Source organism: Panthera onca, chromosome F2 (assembly GCF_046562875.1).
Source record: "Panthera onca isolate mPanOnc1 chromosome F2, mPanOnc1 haplotype 2, whole genome shotgun sequence".
Classification (NCBI taxonomy): domain Eukaryota; kingdom Metazoa; phylum Chordata; class Mammalia; order Carnivora; family Felidae; genus Panthera; species Panthera onca.
The window spans coordinates 66,487,316-66,510,813 of record NC_138356.1 but is presented as its reverse complement, the minus strand read 5'-3'; the positions used below and the strand labels follow the sequence as shown (position 1 = coordinate 66,510,813).

The following is a 23,498-nucleotide window of genomic DNA, read 5'->3' as shown; positions in this document are numbered from 1 at the left end:
CAGAGACAGAGGGAGACACAGAATCTGAAGCGGCCTCCGGGCTCTGAGCTGTCTGCACAGAACCCGACGTGGGCTCGAATTCATGAACCACGAGGTCATGACCTGAGCTGAAGTCGGGACACTCAACTGACTGAGCAACCCAGGTGCCCCTGCTCTAAAGGACATTTTTAGGATGATTGATAAAATCTGAATAAGGCTTATACAACAGATAATGATATGTTCATTTCCCGATTTTGATAAGTGTTCTGTGGTCATGTATTAAGGATTCCTTGGTTTTAGGAAATAATACGCTGAAGTATTTAAGGGTGAAAGGGCATCATGTTTGCAACTTTCTCTTAAAAAGTTTAGAAAACAAAATGTATCTACGTGTGTATTAGTATACAGATAGAAAGAGAAGGATAATACCAATTTAGCAAAATGTTAATATTTGAGAATGAGAGAAACAGACTTGGAAATTCTTAGTATTTTACTTGCAAATTTTCTGTTAATTCAGAAATCATGCCCCCGTGGTGTCATCACCCACTTCCCCCAAAGGAAAGACAGTAAAAAGTAAATTTAGGTTTGGTCCAAATGAATTCAAAATCATAGGAGACTTAGCCAAAGTGTGAATCCCAGGCTCAGTTCTAGAAGTAGTTCAGTGTGGTAATTAAAAGTGTTGCAGATATGAATGGATGCCATATGTTTTAAACCTTATTTAATGTGAATAACAGTCAATTTACCTGTTACATATTTGCAGTTATCACTAATTTCAAACTCAAAGTCTCACTTTAAGAGGCTGAGGGAAGTGAAAACTTATGGTTTCAACATTAAATAAATGAATAACAAAATGCTTTTCCCAAATGATAAATATTTATATTAACAAAATTCCTTTTTCCAGTGTCGTGGAAACTAAATTATATACTCTAAGTAGATACTTGACAATTTGATTCCAGAAGATTCAAATTTAAAGTACTGTACAGCTCTTGTCTGATTTACCTCGTAAAACCCTTGTGAAGCACCAGGATAATTCTGTAGTCACTGTTATACAGATAGAGGGAAACTTAGTACATTGATAGAAAATCCTGAGGCAAAATCTGGGGCTTACATCTGGTGCTTCAGACCCTAGACTAAGTTGCTAAGAGAAAGGTGAATTAAAGAATTACAACAAACTGTACATTCAGACATTCTGGCTACAGACATTCTGGCTATCTTAACAATCCTGGGTGACATTATATTCTGCTTAAAAAAAAAAACAATAAACAAACATTAAAAAATCATGAATAAATACAATCTAAAAAGAGTATAAACCCTGCTGCTCTTACGGTGAAAACAGATGATTTATACCTTCTCATAAAGTCTTTTCTGTGATTCCAGTTCCAGATGTCTCATTTCTAGGTCTTTCGCTGTAGTAGCAATTTCTTGATCTCTCATATGTACCTATGGCCAAACAACAAACTGTGAACACCAAAAGGAATTTACAAGATAATTTCTGTTTAACAGATCTGGTAATCTTGAAATCCAAACAACCCACTAAACGTATTTACAATAAGAAGTACTGGGCTTTTGATACCAGAGTAATTGACAGTATATTAACACTCACTGTAGAGTCTAGGAATAATGTTTGAGTTAAAGTTAAGCTTAATTTTCTAAAAAGCAAAGTACAATTACCATATGCTCATCTACCCAGACTGGGAGAACAGATGGGAGCTCTTACCATATTATATCAGCCAATATTATGTGTTAGAAAAACTTGAGCAATATAAATTTGCGGTGGCTAAAAATATAGAATGTTTAATCTTATTAAATATAACATTATTTAATGTTCTTTTTGATTAAATGTCTATACTTTTGTAAATTCACTTTGGAACTCCAAGTTTAAATGTGCCCTGCTTGGACTTAATTTTTTTTTTTCATGTTTGTTTATTTTTGAGAGAGAGAGAGAGATAGATACAGGGTGAGCAGGAGAGGGGCAGAGACAGAGACACAGAATCCAAAACAGCTGTCCAGGCTCTGAGCTGCCAGCACCGAGCCCGACGTGGAGCTCGAACCCACGAACCATGAGATAATGACCTGAGCTGAAGTCTGATGCTTCACTGACTGAGCCACCCAGGTGCCCCTTGGACTTAGTTAATTTTAAGTTTACCTTTCCCCAAATTTTGATTACTTGGAAGCTTTTCACTCCTCTACACTAGAGGGTTTGAATAAGGCCTTCTTGAGGTAGACAGAGAAACTGAGGAGCTCTCTTAATACAATACTTGGCTTCCCAAAGTCCCCATTTCTTAGGCATGATACGTGTTTCAGAAAGAAAACCAAACAAACTGCCCATCAGTCATCTCAGCCCATTCATTTATTCAGTAAACATTTAATGACTGCATCACTAGTTGTATCCCTATTTTTTAGACATTGGAAAGATAAAAGACACACCATCAAATACCTCTCATCGGAGAAACAAAGGGTAAAAATGAAAATATGGTGGGGTGTACAAGAAGGATATACACCTGAGAAGCAAATAAACCACTGACTGGCAAGCAGTTCAACTTAAGGAGGTTCCTGAGAAAACAGCTGGCTCAAAGGTGGGGATGCTTGAGTTTATGAAACAAGAGGAGTAAAAATGCCAACAGGTGGAGGAGAGGTTTGGCACAGTTAATAATGCCTTTTAGGACTTTCAATTAGAAAAGCTCTTCTGTTTATGAATTTTTAGACACACCCCTAGCTCTGTGCCAGAGCAAACGCACATCCACTCTGCTTACTGCTACCGAACGTGCAGTCACTTGTACGTGTCGCGCTGGACCCAGTCTTCCTGCTGGTGCCTGAACTCTGAGTAGGAAAGCTCTGGCAGGTTAGCAGGGTCAGAGCTTGCTATCGGAATAAGGAGATGAGGGACAGAAGGCTGGAAGGGTGGGCAGAGGCCAGATCATGCAACCTGAAAGAACTTTCCAGGATTCTTTGACAAAAAATTGCCTTCACCATCTCAAAGAGTTTGGAATAAAGAGGGCAGAGTTCTAAGCCTGTATTACTTTTGGAGAACACAGACACTTCTAGAATAATGTATTATCAACCTCATTTGCTAGATGAGATAAAAGGAATGATAGCTTTCAAAAACCAATTTAAAATTAATTGGCTTTAAACAAAACAAAAACTACTATCTGATGCTATAAAAAAAGAGATGACAGATTTCTAATATACGAATCCAAATATTTTCAGAGGCATGTGAGTGGCTCAGTTGGTTAAGCGCCCGATTCTTGATTTTGGCTCAGGTAATGATCTCCTGGTTCATGGGACTTAGCCCCGCATTGGACTCTGTGCTGACAGCATGGAGCCTGCTTGGGATTCTTTCTCTCTCTCTCTGCCACCCCCGCTCATGCTCTCTCTCTCTCTCAAAAATGAATTAAAAAAATACTTTCAAAGATTGGAAAATATTTAGTATTTTACTAAAATTAGGTTTAAAACTCCCTAAATCAGTCTATACATTCAACGCAATCCTAATAAAAATGCTGTTAGGATCAGGGGAGGTAAGGATTCAGAAAGAAAGAGTGGTAAAATTCTCAAAGTCTATTTGAAATGATACACATTTGAGAATATGGAAGAAAACACAGACTAATAGTGGGAATTAGGTCCGCTAGTCAGAAAAATGTTACAAAGCTGCCATTCAGTGTGGTGTTGGAGGGGATAAAGCGCGTGCGGGGATAGAACATTTAGTAACCATCTGCTGGCAAGTGACTCTGCTAGTCAAAGAGTGGGTGTGACTGTGTGCCAAGAAAACCGTATTTGGGGATACTGAAGTATCAATTTCATTGTTTTTAAGATGTCATATAATTTTCATGTCAAGAAATTATTATTTACTTGAGTTCTTTTAACCATTTAAAAAGTTAAAACCATTCTTACTCAGGGTCCTTACAAAATAGATAGCAGGCCAGATTAGTTGGTGCTTTATAATTTGCTGACCTTTGTGACACATCAAAGATCAAAACCAACAAACAAACCCACCACAGAGGGGTGCCTGGGTGGCTCAGTCGGTTAAGCGTCTGACTTCAGCTCAGGTCATGATCTCGTAGTTCATGGGTTCGAGGCCCGTGTTGGGCTCTGTGCTGACAGCTCGGAGCCTGAAGCCTGCTTCAGATTCTCTGTCTCCCTCTCTCTCTGCCCCGCCCCCCACCTGGCTCACGCTCTGCCTCTCTCTCTCAAAATGAATAAACATTAAAAAAAAAAACCCAAAAAACGTAAAATTTGAAAAAATATGCATAAATGGTGATGTAATCTTAGAATGGCAAGGTCTTTCTAAACAGGACACAGGGGGTGCCTGGCTGACTTAGTCAGTACAGGATCCAACTCTTGATCCCAGGGCCATGAGTTCAAGCCCCACACTCGGCATGGAGCCTACTTAAAAAAATAAAAATAAGTAAGTAAATAAATAGGACATGAAACCTAGAAATCATAAAAATAAAAAGTTATTCAAAAATTAAAGTATTTTGCATGATTAAAAAAAGACATGATAGCCACTCTTAAGAGACAAGCAACACTGACGTGAGGAAAACATTTGCAATGAACAAAAGGGTTACTGTCCTAACTCTATGCTGTATGCAGCCATTAGTTACATATGTCTGTTGAGCGCTAAAATGTGACCAGTCCAAATTGAGGTGTCCTATAAGCTGACTACTGGATTTCAAAGATTTAGTTAAAAAAATTTTTTTAGTGTTTATTTTGCGAGAGAGAGACAGAGAGTGAGCAGGGGAGGGGCAGAGAGAGAAGGAGACACAGAATCGGAAGCAGCCTTCAGGCTCTGAGCTGTCAGCACAGAGCCACCCAACATGGGCTTGAACCCACGAACTGTGTGGTCATGACCTGAACTGAAGCTGGACACTTAACCAACTGAGCCACCCAGGCACCCCTCAAAGATAAAGTAAAACAGCTCATCAACCATGTCTTTATACTAATTACATATTAAAATAATTTGCAAATATCTGGAGTTAAATAAAGTGTTGTTAAAATTAATTTCATCTGTTTCTTCTTACTTTTTTAATGTGGCCATTAGAAAACAAAATTGCCTATGTGGCTCACATTGTATTTCTACTGGATAGCGCTGCCCCAAATGGCACAAACAGCCCATGTAAATCGATAAGAGAAAACTTGATAGAAAAGCGGACAAATGATAATGGATATACAATTTATATTTCTTCCACAAATGGAAGACAAGTAACTGGAGAGATATTTAACCTCACTAGCAAGAAAAAAGAGGCAAATTAGAATATATAATTTCCACCCAGCAGATTGGCAAATATTAAGACTGATGCACTCCAAATTGACTAGGGTATAGGCACTCTTACATATGCACTTAAAATAACATAGGTGGGTTCATTTTTGGAGGATAATTTGGTATGCCTTGGAATTTACTCAACAAAACTGTGTCTGCAACTCAAGGTTTGTACTGAGAACATACAACCTAGCACCATCTTGTAGAGCAAAGCATTGCAAACAACGTCAATGTCCAATAGCAAAGGATTAGTTAAATAAATTATGACAGTCACACAATGGAATACTATGCAACCATAAAAAAGGGAAAAGATAGGGGGTGCCTGGCTGGCTCAGTCAGTGGCGTATGAGACTCTTGGTCTCAGGGTTTGTGAGTCTGAGCTCCGTGTTGGGTATAGCAATTACTTAAAAATAAAATTTTGGGGCGCCTGGATGGCTCAGTTGGTTGGGTGTCTGACTGGCTCAGGTCATGATCTCACTGCTCGTGAGTTTGAGCCCCATATCAGATTCCGTGCTGACAGCTCAGAGCCGGAAGCCTGCTTCAGATTTTTTCTCTGTCCCCCTCTGCCCCTCTCCTGCTCGCTCTCTGTTTCTGTCTCTCTCTCTCAAATATAAAAAATAAAATGTAAAAAAAAAAATTAAAAAAAAAATCTTTAAAAGAAAAAGATATATATCCATTTTCTCATTTTATTTCTGGGGACAAAATGAGAGAAAGTAGGAGAAAGGTCTATTTTTGACTCCATGTATTTAATAATGGAAATTTTCTTAAACTGGCCATGTGTACATTTTTATATTAAAAAAGAGTACTTCCCCTACTTCAGTTAGTGGTTAACTGATTCTTCTATTTTTAGAGAAATAGTCATCAAGGATACCAGTCAAATTGACTAATTTTCTTGACATTTCTGAAAACTTAAAACTATTAATGAAAGAGATCAGGAAAAGCTGAGGGGAAAAGTAAATAAAATCAAAGGGTCTATTTAGTATTCATTGTGGATCCTGGCAATAACCTTTAACTTGAAGGTGGTCATGACATTTGAGTGAGAGTGAATGGAGATCATGTGTGGGTACTAAGAGAAGAATCATGAACCTTTCTCTCGATTTCATCGTTCAGTCTTCTTAGTTCCATTTCACACTGATCTTGCTGAAGCTTCAGAAAGCGCCTTCTTGTAGCATCTTGTAAGTGCATTTCCTTCGCTCTCAGCTCTCTTTTCACAGAAGCTAGTCTTAAACACAAAATACATCAAGAGGAAAGCATGAAAACATTTCCCAATGTGGATTTAAATGGAAAAATGCTACGTTTTGCAACAACGAAAGGCCTGCCCCCCATTCTGGCCCACATCCCCAGCGTAGCTGCTGTTGTACCACACACAGCTGCAGGAGTAATACACACACACACACACACACACACACACACACAGAACAAACGACGCCCATGTCTGCATTTGTGAAAATGACAAGCGGTCCAAACACAACTGGCTATTCTTTTCATATTTAAAAGTTCCTAACAGGTCTACTCAGATCATCTCAATATAATCGATATCCTTTATCTGAAGGAAGAATGCCAAAAAACGCTCCAGTGTTACCAAAGATTATGTATGCTTATTCTTTCAGAATTTTAGGAGCACGTTACTGCTCAGTTCAGTCATTCTTTTTAACCCACACGTGAAATCGGTTTCATGAAGTCCCAATCAAAAGTAAAAATAAGTAAACAGTTATAGAAGTGAGTTTCCCCACAATTTGGCATAGTCTTAATGCTCATCCCATAATCTTAGTTTAAACATTTTGTTTTATGAATATACTTTTGAATAAGCATTTAATACATCTTCCTCTGGCCTCCAACGCATGAAATGCATAATGAGATAATCCTTTTATGTTCCAATTTTCTTTTTTTTTTTTTTTTTAAATTTTTTTTTTTTTTAACGTTTATTTATTTTTGAGACAGAGAGAGACAAAGCATGAACAGGGGAGGGGCAGAGAGAGAGGGAGACACAGAATCTGAAACAGGCTCCAGGCTCTGAGCTATCAGCACAGAGCCCGACGCGGGGCTTGAACTCACGGACCGCGAGATCATGACCTGAGCCGAAGTCGGCCGCTTAACCGACTGAGCCACCCAGGCGCCCCTATGTTCCAATTTTCAAGTCACACAGATATGTTTAAAACATAATTTTCAAAATTATACTCCCCTAAAGGTGATTTATCCAGCGCTGTATTACAAAGCATTTCTGCCTACAGTACAATGGTGTTTCTCATAATGTCCTCCAAGGAACATTAGATCTTGTATTACGTCTGAAAAATCAGTGCAAAGTTATCTTCAATGTAGTTTTGGAATTACATTTCACTATATGCCAATTTTTTGAAATGTGGTATATGCAGGTATCTTTTTACTAACTTGAATATTTGCTTAATGGGCATGCCATGGCTGGGTAATGTTGTATATAGAAACAAGAAAGTAAAAATCATCCAACTGACTCCCATGTCCAGAGTTTTGCGAAATGATAGACACACACCTCTGTCTCTGCTGTACCATCTTCTCCTCCTCCTGTAAGAGCATTTCTCTCCTTGTCTCCTCAGCTTTACGAAGTAGTTCTTGTTTTTGGTACCAAGCTTCATCTTCAACTCTTTGCTGGTCTACTTCAGCTTGCATATCTTCAACCATCTGCCTTAAATAGATAATATTATTATTATATCAAGATGCAAACAAGACCCCAATATGCATGTGTGGTTATGAAAGGGTAAATTACTATTTCCCTTTGAGACCTTGAATTACTGCCTTTCACTTTTACAAATAAAATTTTAGCTCATTAAAGTAGTAGAAAACATGGAAAAGGGGGCGCCTGGGTGGCTCGACTGGCTGATTGTCTGACTCTTCATTTCGGCTCAGGTCATGATCTCAGTTTGTGAGTTCGAGCCTCACATCAGGCTCCACGCTGACAGAGCGGAGCCTGCTTGGGATTCTCTCTTCCTCTCTCCCTGCCCTTCCCCTACTCTCTCTTGCATGCATACACGTTCTCTCTCTCTCAAAATAAATAAACTTAAAAAAAAAAAAAAAAGCATTGAAAAGGACGCCCTACACAAGTCTCACAAAAAAATGCAAAGAAAACGGAGTAACTTAAAATCCAAGAACAACTAAAACACAAAATGTATACCAGATCAAAATGTCATTATTTTACTTCTATATGCAAGAATTAAATATCTTTAAAGATATTTCTAGCCTTCAAACTCTGATTTCACACAAATACTTAATAATTTACATGTGTTTCTTACAAAAAATTTTCTTGTCTGTATTTTTAACAGATTTTGCTTCTATCACACAAAGAACAACTGTTCTATGATTACCTCTCCCTTAAGAAGTCCAACTCATCATTCCTTATTCGTTCTCGCTCCTGTGTCTGATAGTCCACAATAAACTTTGGATACTGGTTAAATACTGGATATTGCCCTTTCGTCAATGCCACAAAAGCATCAAGCTTGCCGTTCGGATGAATATCGGTAGGAGTGGTATCCATGAGATGATAAACTTCTCTAATCACAACACTTATATCCAGGTTATTCCGATGATGAAAAAAATACTGTAAGAAAATTTTGTGTTTAAGTTGAGATTTACCTAACAAAGCCATTATGACGTAGAATTAAAACAAGAGTTTAAAAAGTAAATGTGAATTTATCTTTAGGAGGATTTCTTCCTTCCTCCCTTCCTACGGCCTTTCTTTCTTTTTTGGCAAATTCGCTGAAGGTTTTCTTATCCTAAGTTTTAAAATGAAGATCCAATTTCATATTTTCAAAGTCAAATAAAATTTCAAAACCAAACATTTGAAATAATACTTTGAAAATCTGAACTCAAACCAAAGGCTTCCTTTGTATCAGAAGAAGAATGCTTCACCCAACAATGGAATAAACTTTTCTGCTTGCATTCTTTTCCCTTCAAAATCCAAAATAAATAAAACTGAAAATAAATTAGCTTGATTCATTAAACACATCTGAACTGTTTCCACATTAACTTGTTCTGCTGGCAGGTCCGAACTCTAACATACATACATGGATGTATCCTGCAAACATTAAGTAAAAATAAAGTTTGACGGGAACCACAAAATAAGTAACAAACCCAATTCATCCCGTCTACCGAAAAAACCTCCCCCTTTAAAAACCTCCTCTAATGCTGTCAAGCAACTTTCCGGCCAAGTCTCAGAATTCTCCTAGTTACCACTTTGTATGTGTGTGTAATAAGCATGCAGATTGTCACGGACCAGATGGATCGCTGATAAAACCACGCACAGAATTAACAACGACCCAACTGTTAAACATCCTTTCCGTAGGCAACAAGCACTAAATTCCAGTGTTACCAAGTTTGTTTTCTAAAGGGATGATTTTAAGACAGTTAGTCTGCTGTAACTGTCTGTTGAATTATCTACCAACTACGTCAGGGTGAGGATGTGATATAACTTGCTCTCCACTGTTTACCACGTTCCACGGGCGCCGGACGTGCAACAGGTACTCAATAAGCGAATGGAGTTTTCAACTGAAATACATGAAAGTTGAGAACTGCTACTTGAGAACAAGGATATTTACCTCAAAATCATCTCTGAGACTGCAGTTGAGCAGAGGAGCCCTGGAACATGTGTTGTAAGCCACGACAGTCATCAGGAGGAATGAAGGATGGTTGGAAAAGATATTATCAAATAATTTTAGCCACTCCTCTCTTGTTAGTACTTCTGAAAAAACGGTTTCAAGAAGAGGCCATGCATACAGCTACAATCAATAAGGAAAAATTGATCAGTCTTCTACAGAAAAGCCGTAAGTCATTCACTGCTAATACTCTCTTACATTTGATGTAGCTATTAAAATCGTTATATCAAAAACAATTATGAAAAGAACTACCTCACTATGGACCCTTCTTTATAGATTTTTAGGAGACCAGTTTAATGGAGAAAAAGAATGGAATACTTTTTATTCCATTCTTTATTCCAAAATATAAGAGGTGACCGGTCTTTTATTATATACGTTCAAGAAAATACTGCTATATTTATACCAGAACCAATGTGAGCTTCCAAAATAAGTCATGTTATTCTAAAACCCTTTTACTTCTTACCTGGGAAGTTATATCATGATCTATGAAATGCTGCAGTAGTTCTTTGTCGTGAAATGCCAGAACATTTTCTATCATACTGAGAATATTGATAGGAGGATTAGGAAAATATTCAAACCAGTGTTGACACCAATTGACTATGAAGAAAAAAATGGGAAATTTATCTTTACCATTCTGTATTATCAGAGGACTTTGTAATTCTTAAATGTATCCACTCTTTATGTCCTTAATATGCCCATTAATAAAGAAAACATGATAACTCTTTAAATTCTAGAATAATCGATTTTAAAGTTCCATCATGTTAGCTTAGTATTTTAGGTCTATAGAACTGGCCAATTTCTCCAAATGAGAGCGGTCAATGACAAAGTGTCCATTAAAACAAACAAAACTTCCCAAAGTATTCCTGATCCTCACCACACGGCACTCTGCTTCCTGCTTCTCCTGGTTAACAAAATGACCCTTCTAAAAAAGGTTCCTTTTTAAGTCTTCATTAAATGTGATGAATGTTAAGTGCCAATCTCCTGAAATCTACTCAAATTCATACCTAATCAAAATTAGAAAAGTTCACGGGAAATGTTAAAAATTACATTCTTATGCATCAGTAGCAATACATTAAAAAAATGGGCATGTATCAAATCCCTATTCTTGAAATGTTATATGAGAATAAACACGTCTCCATTACTAGGACAAGAATGACTGTTCCACAGCCATGGTAACAAGTAACCACCAGAATTGTTTTCATTTTTATATTTTAATTAAAAAAAATTTTTTTTAATGTTTATTTTTGAGAGAGAGAGAGAGAGACAGAGAGAGAGAGTCAGGGAGCAGCAGAGAGAGAGAGGGAGACACACAAACTGAAGTAGGTTCCAGTCTCTGAGCTGTCAGCACAGTGCTTGACACAGGGCTTGAACCCACAAACTGTGAGATCATGACCTGAGCTGAAGTCGGAGGCTTAACCGACTGAGCCACCCAGGCGCACCACAGCCCCCAGCATTGTTTTTAAATCTATGTCATCAATGACAACCTATTCAGTTGACCTACCTTTGAAAACCAAACAGTGACAGCGGTATCCTCTGAAAGTCAGCCAGTGGAAAGCATTCTGCTAAAGATGCTTCTAAAGCTGACTTTAGGGGCGCCTGGGTGGCTCAGTCGGTTGAGCAGCCGACTTCGGCTCAGGTCATGATCTCGCGGTCCGTGAGTTCAAGCCCTGCGTTGGGCTCTGTGCTGACAGCTCAGAGCCTGGAGCCTGCTTCTGATTCTGTGTCTCCCTCTCTCTGACCCTCCCCTGTTCATGCTCTGTCTCTCCCTCTCTCAAAAATAAATAAAATGTTAAAAAAAAAAAAAAAAAAAAAAACTAACATAAAGCTGACTTTAACTCACCAAGTAACCACTGCAACCCCCAAAACATTCTTCTCAAAAATCCTGGTAAGATCAGTACGTTTCACTCAATGAAGTGTAAATAACCACCACAGTGCTCCTTAATTATTAAATTCAGATTTTTTTACTTTAAACATTGAGTTGTGATTTCATCCTATGATGATAAGATCTCCTTCTTTCTCATATTAGCAAAAGAAGGCTTCGATCAGCAGAATTTTGGATACATATGGTTTATAAAGGGCTCACTAATGCCAGAAGTCAATTATTTATTAGAAAGTAAATTTGAGTTAATAATTAAGGCATTAATAAACTCTTGCAAAGACTAAACTTTAAAAGACATTATTTCAACTTCTTTAACTGCTGCTTTTAAGTTAACTTTAGAAGAAAAATCCAGTTCAGGGGCGCCTGGGTGGCTCAGTAGGTTAAGCGTCCAACTCTGGATTTTGGCTCAGGTCACGATCCCACAATTTGTGGGCTCAAACCCCGTGCTGTTAGTGTAGAGCCTGCTTGGGGTTCTTTCTCCCTCTCTCCTCCTCCCCTGCTCATGAGCTCTCTCTCCCTCATAAATAAATTAAAAAAAAAAAAGAAAAAAATGCAGTTCAGCAAGATGTACTAAGTACCTACCACGTCTCAGACACCGCTAGTGCTAGGAATTTTCACACACACACACACACACACACACACACACACACACACAGCCCTGATTCCTGTATCTAAATCTTCATCAACAGAACAGTGTTCTCATTTAGGCATGAGGGAAACCCCGCTTTACACGGAAACTGTTTGCCTTCTCTTCTTTCATTCTGCTCGGTGTCACCACAACAGAGTGTGCGTAGAGGACCCGGTGACAGAACGGGGAGCAGGATAAAGAGAAATACCTGCGTGGAGATCCCTGACCAAACCACAACAACTTCCTCTTGGTCATAAAAGACCATAAAGAGTGCCTACAGAAGACTCTTATAAACATGCCAAATTCTACATCAAAGTGACCGTGTTCCATCAAATTTTCCCCTAGGTCCCAAGTAGACTGTGAACCTAAAAAGCCAGAACAACGGCATATTGCAAGCAGTGCTAACATTTAGTTGGAGCTCAGTAAATGTTTACTTGCAATAAAGTTAGTTTGAGACCCTTGATGAAAACTCACAGCTACTCATGCTGATCATGATGGATCTTCTAGATTTAGATTTCAGGTTTAGAAGAGAAAATCAATTTCCCTAGCACACAATCATACTCCAGGGATGTAACAAGATTTTACTGGAAATATAAATTAGTTTTGCACGCTTACCTAGATATAATAAGCTTTTCTTATGGTAAAACATAACGTGCCACTTTAACCATTTTTAAGTGCACGATTCAGTGCCATCAATTATATTCACAGTGCTGTGTAACCATCACTATTTGCAAAATCCTTTTCCAAAAAGAAACTGTACCCATTCAGCACTAACTTCGTATTTCCACCCCACAGCCCCTGGTAAGCTCTAATCTACTTTCTACGTCTATAAATTTTCCTATTTGAGATATTTCATATAAATTTGTCCTTTTATGCCTAACTTATTTCACTAAGCATAATGCTTTCAAGGTTCATCCATGTTGTACAATGTATCAGAATTTCATTCCTTTAGATGATGGAATAATATTCCATTGACTATATATATAGATAGATAGATATAGTTTATCCATTCACCTGTTAACAACAATGACGTTAACATAATGAGGATGGTGATGGTGACACTCAGGCTGTTTCTATCTTTTGGCTGTTTGGAATAATGCTGCCATGAACATTCACATCCAAGTATCTGCTTGGGGCTCTGTTTCCAGTGCTTTTGGGTATATCCCTAAGAGTGCAATTGTTGGGTTATATGGTAATTTTATGTTTAACTTTCTGAAGAACTGCCAATTTTCCACAGTGAACGTACATTTTACATTTCCAGCAGTGTACGAAGGTTCCAATTTTTCTCCATTCTCGCCAACACTTGTGCTTTTTTCTGTTTTTTAATTATAGCCATCCTAGTAGGTATAAAGTGGTATCCTGGTGTGTGGTTTTATGACTAATGATCCAGAGGATCCTTTCATGTACTCGTTAGCCATTTGTGTATCTTCTAAGGAGAAATGTTTAATCAAGTCCTTTGCCCATATAAAAATTGGATTGTCTTTTTGTTGTTGAGTTGCTTCTTTTCCTTTTAAAACTCTAAGTGTTATTGCCAGAGTAAACTAGTAAAACCCTTCTGAGGAATCAGTTGGAATACTCATATTTTATGACCTAATAATACCAATTGTAGGAATCTGACCAAGAGAAAATACTGTAAATATTTATACATGAAGATGATTATAACACTGCTTCTTTAACTAGGTAAAAATGAAAAATAACCTAAATGTTCAACAACAGATCAAACTAGTACACTCACATTAGAGAATATTATAATCAAGTGGGAAAAAAAAGAATATTACAGTCACTAAAATATTTATAAAGTTTATAAAAAGAAATATACATATTAAATAAAATAGTATAATTATAAAAATATAAAAATTAAAAACCTGCTTTTAAGTATGGAAAAATTATCAGAATAACTAAAAGTCTAGCAGTTGGCACTAAACTATGATATACCTGTATAATGAAATATTACATTATGCAGGGAATAAACTATGTTTTTCAAGAATATTTAATGATTTGGGGGAAATGCTCTTACAAGAAATTCATCAAGGGGTGCCTGGGTGGCTCGTCATTTGAGCTCCAGCTCTTGATTTCAGCTCAGGTCATGATCTCATGGTTTGTGAGATTGAGCCCTGCGTTTGGCTGTGCTGACAGGGTAGAGCCTGCTTGGGATATTCTCTCTCTCTCTCTCTCTCTCTCTCTCTCTCTCTCTCTGCCTCTTCCCTGCTTGTACTCTGTCTCTCTCAAAAATAAATTAAAAACTTAAAAAAATTCATCAGTGTATGGGGGTGCCTGCCTGGGTGGCTCAGTCAGTTAAGCGTCCGGCTTTGGCCCAGGTCACGATCTTGTGGTCTGTGAGTTCGAGCCCTGCGTCGGGCTCTGTGCTGACAGCTCAGAGCCTGGAGCCTGCTTTGGATTCTGTGTCTCCCTCTCTCTCTCTGCCCCTCCCTCTCCTGCTCATGCTCTGTCTCTCAAAAATAAATAAAACATTAAAAAGAAATTCATCAATGTATTATCAAAGATTATAAATGGGGAGGAGGAACACTGGTGAATTTTCTTTTGTATATTTTCCTATATTTTCTCCAATGATCAGGAAAAAGTTATCAAATCAAATGCAATGTAATTAAATGAACAAAAAAACATAAAGTATACTAAAATATTCACAATATATATGCTTGAATCATTTTATTTCTACTCTTCAGAATTTTACTGTTATAGTTAAGTGCTTATCTCCTTTGTACAAGAAAACCTTTGTAAATAATTTAAAATACAAATGAAACTGGTTATTTTTGTTAAACCAATGTAAATTGGATCTGGTTTATCAACTGTTTAGCTGACCCAATTATATTAAGATGAAGAAAGGATTCAGTTTTCAGTGTAGACGAGCTGGTAACACAATGGTTGGGAGCACAGGCTAGAGTCTGACTGCCTGGGTTCACATCCCTGTTCTGCTACTAACCTACCCTGGGGAACTTAAGCTATCTGTGCCTCAGTTTCCTCAACTATAAGAAGGATATAATAACACCCACCTCATAGGACTGTTGCAAGATTTAAAGACGTTAATAAAGGCAAAATAATAAGAATGCTACCTGTTAAAGAGAAAGTTCTCAATAAATGCGCAGTACGAATAATGAGAATGAGGATAGCAGCCAGAACTTGCCACATTAGGCACTGTGTGCTAAATGCTTTACGTTCTCACTAAAATCCTATGAATAATAACTGACTTTCAGTAAGTGAAGCATCTGCTTCCTTCTGACCACCAAAATCCGGCCTATAATGTTATCTTCTAAAATGCAACTATCCTGAGTCCCCTCAGTGGCTCAAACAGTTGAGCATCTGACTCTTGATTTTGGCTCAGGTCATGAACCCAGGGTCATAAGATTGAGGCCTGCGTCAGGCTCCACACTGACTGTGGAGCCTGCTTGGGATTCTCTCTCTTTCCTTCTGTCCCCCTGCTCCTCCCTGCCAATAAAAAATAAAATGTAACTATCCAAGTTCTCTTGCAAATTAAAAAAAAAAAGTTTATGTATAAATGTCCCAACTGTCCATTTTGTGCTCTGTTTGCTTCCCACTAGAATTATTGAATGTTGCAAAGTTGCAAAGACAGCAGAAAAATACACAGGGACCCACTCTTGGTTTCATTATTACACACTTACTTACTTATGAGAGTAGCAACAACTTCAAAACAGATGAGTTGGTTGTTCTGGAATAATTTTACAAACGGAAATGCCAAGAGTGGAAGATACGGTGTGTCGCTAAAGATGGCAGACCAGTGAGCTAATGCGGAGAGCGTTCTGTGGATCAGACAAGGAAATGCACACCAGGAAGCAGTTTACTACTAAAATTTATCTATGTAATATATCAACATGATAAAAAACTGGATACAGGGGCGCCTGGGTGGCTCAGTCGGTTGAGCATCCGACTTCAGCCCAGGTCATGATCTCGCGGTCCGTGAGTTCGAGCCCCGCGTCGGGTCTGTGCTGACAGCTCAGAGCCTGGAGCCTGCTTCGGATTCTGTGTCTCCCTCTCTCTGACCCTCCCCGGTTCATGCTCTGTCTCTCTCTGTCTCAAAAATAAAATAAACGTTAAAAAAAAATTTAAAAAAAAAATTGGATGCAGAAGGGATATTTGGCGAAAATTCTCCCTCCTACTTTTATCATGTAGCTTACCTCCCCAGAACCACTGTTAAAAGTATAGTGATTTTACTTGACAAAAAGTATAGTGATTTTACTTTACTTTACAAAAAAATATTGTGATTTTAAAAATCACAAACGTAAACGTTGTTTTGCACCTTGCATTTTTTGCTTAAATAGTATCTTGGAAATAGTTCATTATCAGTATATGTGGAGCTTTGATACACAAGACAGTTGTGTATAAATATACCCTAATTTCTTTAACGTGGCCTTACTGGGCATTTGATTCTAATCCTTTATAACCAATGCCATGCTTACTGTTGTATTTACATCATTCTTAATGTGGGAATATAGATTTGGATAAATTCCTAGAAATGGAATTGCTGAGTCAAAGGACATGTGCATTAATTTCAATAGCCAGTGCCAAATTCTTCTCTGCAAAAATAGTGTCTGTTCACATTCTCATTAGCAGAGTTAAGGGGATGCCCATTCTCTCACTCTAGCCAACATGTTTTATTATCAACCTACTTTTTATACTTTTAGTCTAGATGCAAAATGGTATTTCAATATGGTTGTATATATATATATACATATATATATATACACACATTTACACATTTTTTCCAATGCAATTTTATTTTTGTTAAAAAAATTTTTTTTGTAATGTTTATTTATTATTGAGAGACAGAGAGAGACAGAGCATGAGCATGGGAGGGGCACAGAGAGGGGGAGATGTGGAATCTGAAGCAGGCTCCAGGCTCTGAGCTGTTAGGCTTGAACTCACAAACCACGAGATCATGACCTGAGCCAAAGTCAGATGTTTAACCCACTGAGCCACCCAGGCACCCCTCCAATGTAATTTTGATTAGCATTTATTATAAGGGAGGTACAGCATCCTTACATGTTTAAGAACCATATCCCCAGCTATGAACTATACATTCAATCCTTTTTGGTTTTTATTGGTTGGTCCTTTCCATGTTCATTTACACGAATACATCATATAGAAATTAGCCTTTTATTTATCTGATGTTTTGTATATATACGTACTTTCTCGGGTTCATGTATGTCTCTGGGGAATTTTTTTACATGTAGAGATTGCTGTTCATATCAAGCTCTTCTAGATATGTCATGCCCAAAAAAGGCCTGCCTTACTCTAGGACTGCAATTCTCCCATATTTACTTCTGATACTTTTAAGGTTTGTCTGTCTGTCTTTTTTTTTTTTTTTTAAACCTTTCGTTTTGAAATAGTTTCAGGTTTACGAAAAGTTGCAAAAACAGTAGAGCGTTCCTGTATATCTCACTCAAATTCTTCTCATGTTAACATCTTGCATAAACACAGTAGTTATCAACACTTAGGATTTAACATTGGTACTATGCTAGTAACTAAATCAGACTCATTCAGATTTTTATCATTGTTCCCATTTTCCTGTGTGCTGGGTTTTCACCTCGCCAGTCTAGGATATAACACCGCATTCATTCGCTAAGTCACCATAGGTTCTTCCAGTGCGGGAGCTCCCCAGTCTCTTATTTTTTGGACACTGACATTTTTGAGGAATACCAGTTATTTTATAGATTGGCCCTCGACGTTTTCTCATGATTTGGACGGACGTTATAAATGTTTGGCAAGAATATCAAGAAAGTTATGGGCAACATACTGATGTGTGTTACTACTGGTGACTTTAAATTTGACTATTTGGCTAAGGTGGTACCTGCTGAGTTTCTCTACTATAAAATTACTATCTTCCCATTCGTAATTAATAAATACCTCGAGGAAGATTCCATACTGCTGCAATATACTGAGCATACCTCTGTAATACTCTGAGTAGTTTCCTACTTTTGATGGGGTATTTCTTCTGAAGGTTGAGAAATGCCACGTGAACACCTTTATCCACCAGGCTACTAAATGCAGTATGATTTTCAGGCAGTTGTAGCAGGGAGCGCCAAATGAACATTCTGAAATAAAAATAGAATTTTAACCAAGAGAAGTTTGGGGGGTGCAACTGATTTCACATAAAAGAATATAAATTTTACCTGTATTTCGTTGGATATTCACCATAGCCTTTTAATAAGATTTGTAAACGCTTTTTGTTTAATCCATCTGACACCTCATTCTTAAAGACAAAAAATAATGTCGATAAATGACGTAATCACAAAACTGAAAAGGTAACACAGCCCACAGTGGCTTTCCAACTTCAGAACACAACACACAGTAAAAAAAATTTTTTTTTTACATCTGAGACTTTCTATTCTCTCTCTCTCCAGTGTGCATACCGTGTGCAGATAAAGTTCCTGACATATTACCCTAGGTCCAATTCTGACAAACTTTTCTGTAAATGGTCAGTCGATTTCTTCCCTCTCCCTCTTTTTTTCCATCTTCTTGCCTTTTTTTTTTTTTAATGGAAATCTGAAGGTCTTTTTTAAAGTTTATTTATTTTGAAACAGAGTGTGAGCAGGGGAGAGGCAGAGAGAGAGAGAGAGAGAGAGAGAGAGAGAGAGTATCCCAAGGAGGCTCCACACTGTCAGCATAAAGTCTGACACACGGCTCGATCCCACGAACCATGAAATTATGACCTGAGCTGAAATCAAGAGTCAGACGCTCAATTGACTGAGCCATCCAGGTGCCCCTCCCCGCCTTACTTTTAAGTCAATTTTTATCTTGATGGAAAAATACTTCATAAATTTTTGGATTATAAAGCCAGTTTCACAGATTACTTCATTTGATACTAACAACTCAATGAAACGGATGGGATGCTGTTTTCTTTTCTTTGAGAAAATGGGAAGGTCAGAGCTCAGTGCCACGAACCTGTGAGTTCAGGTCACTAACTTGCTGAATAAGTCTCAGCTAAAGACTCAAAGCCAGACTTTCTGACTTAGTTCAATGCCAATGTGAGAGGGGTGAAGGGAAAACCCAAGATGATAGCGAATGAAGATCCCCATTTGAGAGCCATGCACCAGACGCTGAGGGCAACTGGGCAAGACTGGAGCAGTGTGATCTGTGAAACAGATATATTCATTTTTGTCATCTGCAGGACACCTGCTGCCACTGCGACCTCTTTTTAAACAAAGATAAAATGCCCGGGTGAGTTTGGCCTGAGTTTGATCTGTTCTCATCTGGACCATCTATGGGTAAAGATCCCACTTCCCCTTCTAGGTCCTGACACTGATCGTTGAAGAGATGCATCTCACCATGCACAAGGGCTCTCCTTCGCCCTACTCTTAGCGCTGGCTGAGGGTTGCTCAGAAGCAGACTGCTCCCTGATGTATTTCTGTGGGACTTCCAAATTTCACTAATACTAGAGCTCTGCCAGACGCCCTGACTGTGATGTCTCTTTTATTTCCCAGAAGTCAACTGGGATCATGGCCACAGTTTTCCCAGAAAAGGCTCCTGTAAATTCTCAGGAAAGCTGTAGTCAGACCATGTCTCAGAGCTAACATTCAGCTTATTCTTTCATTAGAGCATCAACTAATAGGAACAACATTGTCCAATCTTTACACAGCTAGATTTGTGCCTGCTACTTAGCATTTTAAAACTAAACCCTGGGGCACCTGGGTGGTTCAGTCGGTTAAGTGTCCAACTGTGGCTTAGATCATGATCTCACAGTTCGCAGGTTTGAGCTCTGCATCGGGCTCAGTGCTGACAGCTCAGAGCCGGGAGCCTGCTTCGGATTCTGTGTCTCCCTCTCTCTGCCCCTTCCCTGCTCATGCTCTGTCTCTCTCTCTCTCTCTCAAAAATAAATCAACATTAAAAAAATTTTTTTAAGTAAAAAAAATAATAAATAAACCCTAAACAATATTTTGTTTAGGGTTACAGGTAGAGATGATAAAACTATAAAGATAAACAAGGACATAATTAGCACAAAAGCGAGGACAATAGTTACATCTCTGGGACAGGGAGAGAGATGTGGGTGGGGATACGCACACAGGAGCTTCAAAGCCATGGGTAACACACTCTTAATGAGGATCTGGGTATGCCCAGAAAAGTGTTAACATGTCAGGTCTGAGAATGCTACCCTTAGAAAGGCATACTTACAAGGTTTGGCCTTGTCTAGTGCCTAGAAACCTGGATTTCGAGAAAGTTCCCACTATCCCCAAAACCAGTAAGAGCGGCTCACTGTGCCTGAATTGTTTGTATGCTGTGATGTATGCTGAATACCTAATTTCCATGTAGACTCTGGGATTTTGACATGTACTAAACAGAGAATGCCTACATAGCCAGCTTCCACTAAAAGCTCCAGGCACTGGCTCTCTAATGAATTTCCCTGTAGACAACACGTTATATTTTTTACACGAGTTTCACAATTTTCAAATGCTCAGAGAAAAAAAGGGGTTATTAAAATTAATGTGAAAAATGTCAAGTGCTGGTGAGACCATGGAGCACTGGAGTTCTCAAATACTAGAGCTCTTGGTGGGAATACACATGGTTTCAATCAACTTCTTGGGAAAACTGACAACTTACTACAGATGAATAAGCGCATTGCTAATAAGCCAGTAATTCCATTGCTAGGTTTATATCCGGCATAAATGTGTCCTATGTTCACAGAGATGTAGTAGAATGTACTAGAATAGTGGCAGCCCTATTTCTAATAGCACAAAAAATTAGAAAACTACCCGAATGCTTACTGACTACAGAATGGATAAAATATGGTTTATTCACATGATGGAATTTTGCACAGCTACAAGTGAATGATTTACAACTACATGGATTTCTCAAACATAAATCGAACTTAATGTTGAATGAAGGAAGCCAGACGCAAAAGAGTACAAACTGAATGACCTGATTTATGTAAGTACAAAAAGGGCAGAACTGACCTATGGTGTTACAAGTCAGAAGAGTAGTGATCCTTGGGGTAAGGGGGACAAAGGTCTGGAGGGGAGAAGAAGGGGGTCTTCTGGGGGTGCTGGTAATAGTCTATTTTAAAAAAATGTTTTTTAAATGTTTATTTACTTTTGAGAGAGAGAGAGAGAGAGAGAGAGACAGAGCACGAGCAGGGGAGGGGCAGAGAGAGAGGGAGACACAGAATCCGAAGCAGGCTCCAGGCTCTGAGCTGTCAGCACAGAGCCGGATGCGGGGCTTCAACTCGTGAACCACAAGATCATGACCGGAACTGAAGTCGGATGCTTGGCTGACTGAGCCACCCAGGCGCCCCTGTATTGTTTGACTTTTTTAAAAACCATAAACATGTACTAACTGTATACTTAAAAGTTTAGAAAGCACATTATAATTTCAGTTATTCAGTTCTTCTCTTCATATCTTTCTTAAACACTTCTAAGAGAGGGAAGAGTGATGATGGCCTAAGTATCATAAATCTTGTCCCCAGCAGAGTCATGACAAACAAAAACATAATTATGATATATTCTTACCTCTTTATTTTCAAAATTACCAGTCAGGTCTTGTTTTAATATTCTGGCTTGTATTTTGTTTTCCCTTGATTTTGCTGGCCGCTGAACTCTTCCTGATGTGACTTTCATCTTAAGGCCACCAGAATTCAGTTTACTCTTAGGCAAATCTTCAATCACTTTCACTAAGGGAGGAGGTGGCTAAAAGGGGGAAAAAATAAAATCCAGTGGCTATCCTTGGAAAACAGACCTGTTCACATAGGATTTCCAAGACATGTTTTGAACAGTTGCATAATGTGCCTTAACATACATCCTTATTCTTCAAGCAAAAGTGTAAATAAAATATTCAAGAAATGCTTCCTGGTTGTCAAATCCAATTTCTGCGAAATTCCTTAGAAGAACACAATAAAGATACACAATTAATAGCAACAATAAATAGAATTTAATTATCCCTTGAAAACTGGCCTTAAATCATAGTATATCAGTCCATTCTTTGCATGATAAAGTTAGTAGTTTGGTGATAACTTGTAGCAGAGAAGCCACAGTTAGACACAGGGCCCTCTAGAATGCTGAGAGAAGCACCCTAATATTCTTCGGGCTCAAGTGAACTTTCTCTGAAGGAGCTGTCAAATGACTTCCCTCTGGAAGCCTGGGACACCTGCCTCTTTGTCCTTGGTTACATTTTTTAATCTGCAGAGAGATGGCTGTTAGTCCCCTACCGCATCCACCGCTTGAGAGGCAGTTCAGACAGCACAACTTAAATTCTAAACCCTCATTTTTATGGGAAAATAAACCCCAACAACTTCACTTTACTTAAGGGAAAATGATTCACTGAAACAGTTTCTCTATGAATAATACCTGTTTGTAATCAAAAGATCTTCCCCGAGTTCAAAGGAAATGAGGAGATAAGATAACTCAGCTTCCTGAGATCATTTAAATGTTTGAGGCCACGGGCGCCTGGGCGGCTCTGTCAGATAAGCATCTGACTCTTGGTTTTGCCTCAGGTCATGGTCTCATGGGTTCATGAGTTCAAGCCCCACGTCGGGCTCTAAGCTGATGGTGCAGAGCCTGCTTGGGATTCTCTCTTTATGCCTCTCTGCCCCTCCCCCACTCAGCTTGCGTGCTCTCTCTCTCTCTCTCTCCCAAAATAAAGAAGCTTAAAAAAAAAAAATAAATGCTTGAGGCCATTATTGCTAAAGAGAAGGTAGATTTGTGATTTTAAAAATGTTTTTCTGGAAGCCAAAGTGCCAATTCCTTTCATATGAGAACAGAGAACAAGAACACAGGGAATACCCCACATGTTCAAATGAACACATTAGATTTCAGAAAAACACAATTTATACACATTACCTTGCGTTTAAACTGTCATGAAGGCCAGAACAGTGTTCTTCCAAGATCATGTATAATGAAAATGAATCATCACTCCTTAAGAAAGCTCTTTGAAGAGGAAACCAAACTTTTAAAAATATTTACTTACTTATCTGAGAGAGAGAGAGAGAGAGCGCGCACAAGCAGGGGAGAGGGGGAGAAAGAGAGAATCCCAAGTAGGTTCCACTCTCAGCATGGAGTCCAATGCAGGGCTCAATCCCATGACCCTGGAATCATGACCTGAGCTGAAATCAAGAGTTGGACGCTAAACTGACTGAGCTACCCAGGTGCCCTGAGGAAATCAAACTTTTTGACCTCC

The 23,498-nt window shown here is 38.5% G+C and overlaps 1 protein-coding gene across 6 annotated transcripts in view; it reads right to left on the bottom strand.

Annotated features, from left to right (window-relative positions):
* TBC1D31 (TBC1 domain family member 31) overlaps positions 1 to 23,498 on the bottom strand; it is a 74,385-nt gene that overhangs the window by 18,343 nt on the left and 32,544 nt on the right. For 5 of the 6 annotated variants that reach the window (XM_081792253.1, XM_081792249.1, XM_081792250.1 and 2 more), the window contains 10 exons: positions 21,836 to 22,012; positions 18,506 to 18,585; positions 18,281 to 18,427; positions 16,002 to 16,135; positions 10,316 to 10,449; positions 9,796 to 9,975; positions 8,566 to 8,798; positions 7,737 to 7,889; positions 6,317 to 6,452; positions 1,324 to 1,416 (listed from right to left, as the gene is read on the bottom strand). In XM_081792253.1, the coding sequence (XP_081648379.1) occupies positions 1,324 to 1,416; positions 6,317 to 6,452; positions 7,737 to 7,889; positions 8,566 to 8,798; positions 9,796 to 9,975; positions 10,316 to 10,449; positions 16,002 to 16,135; positions 18,281 to 18,427; positions 18,506 to 18,585; positions 21,836 to 22,012 (1,467 nt within the window). The remainder of the gene's footprint in view (positions 1 to 1,323; positions 1,417 to 6,316; positions 6,453 to 7,736; positions 7,890 to 8,565; positions 8,799 to 9,795; positions 9,976 to 10,315; positions 10,450 to 16,001; positions 16,136 to 18,280; positions 18,428 to 18,505; positions 18,586 to 21,835; positions 22,013 to 23,498) is intronic. The other variant, XM_081792251.1, reaches the window with a different exon arrangement.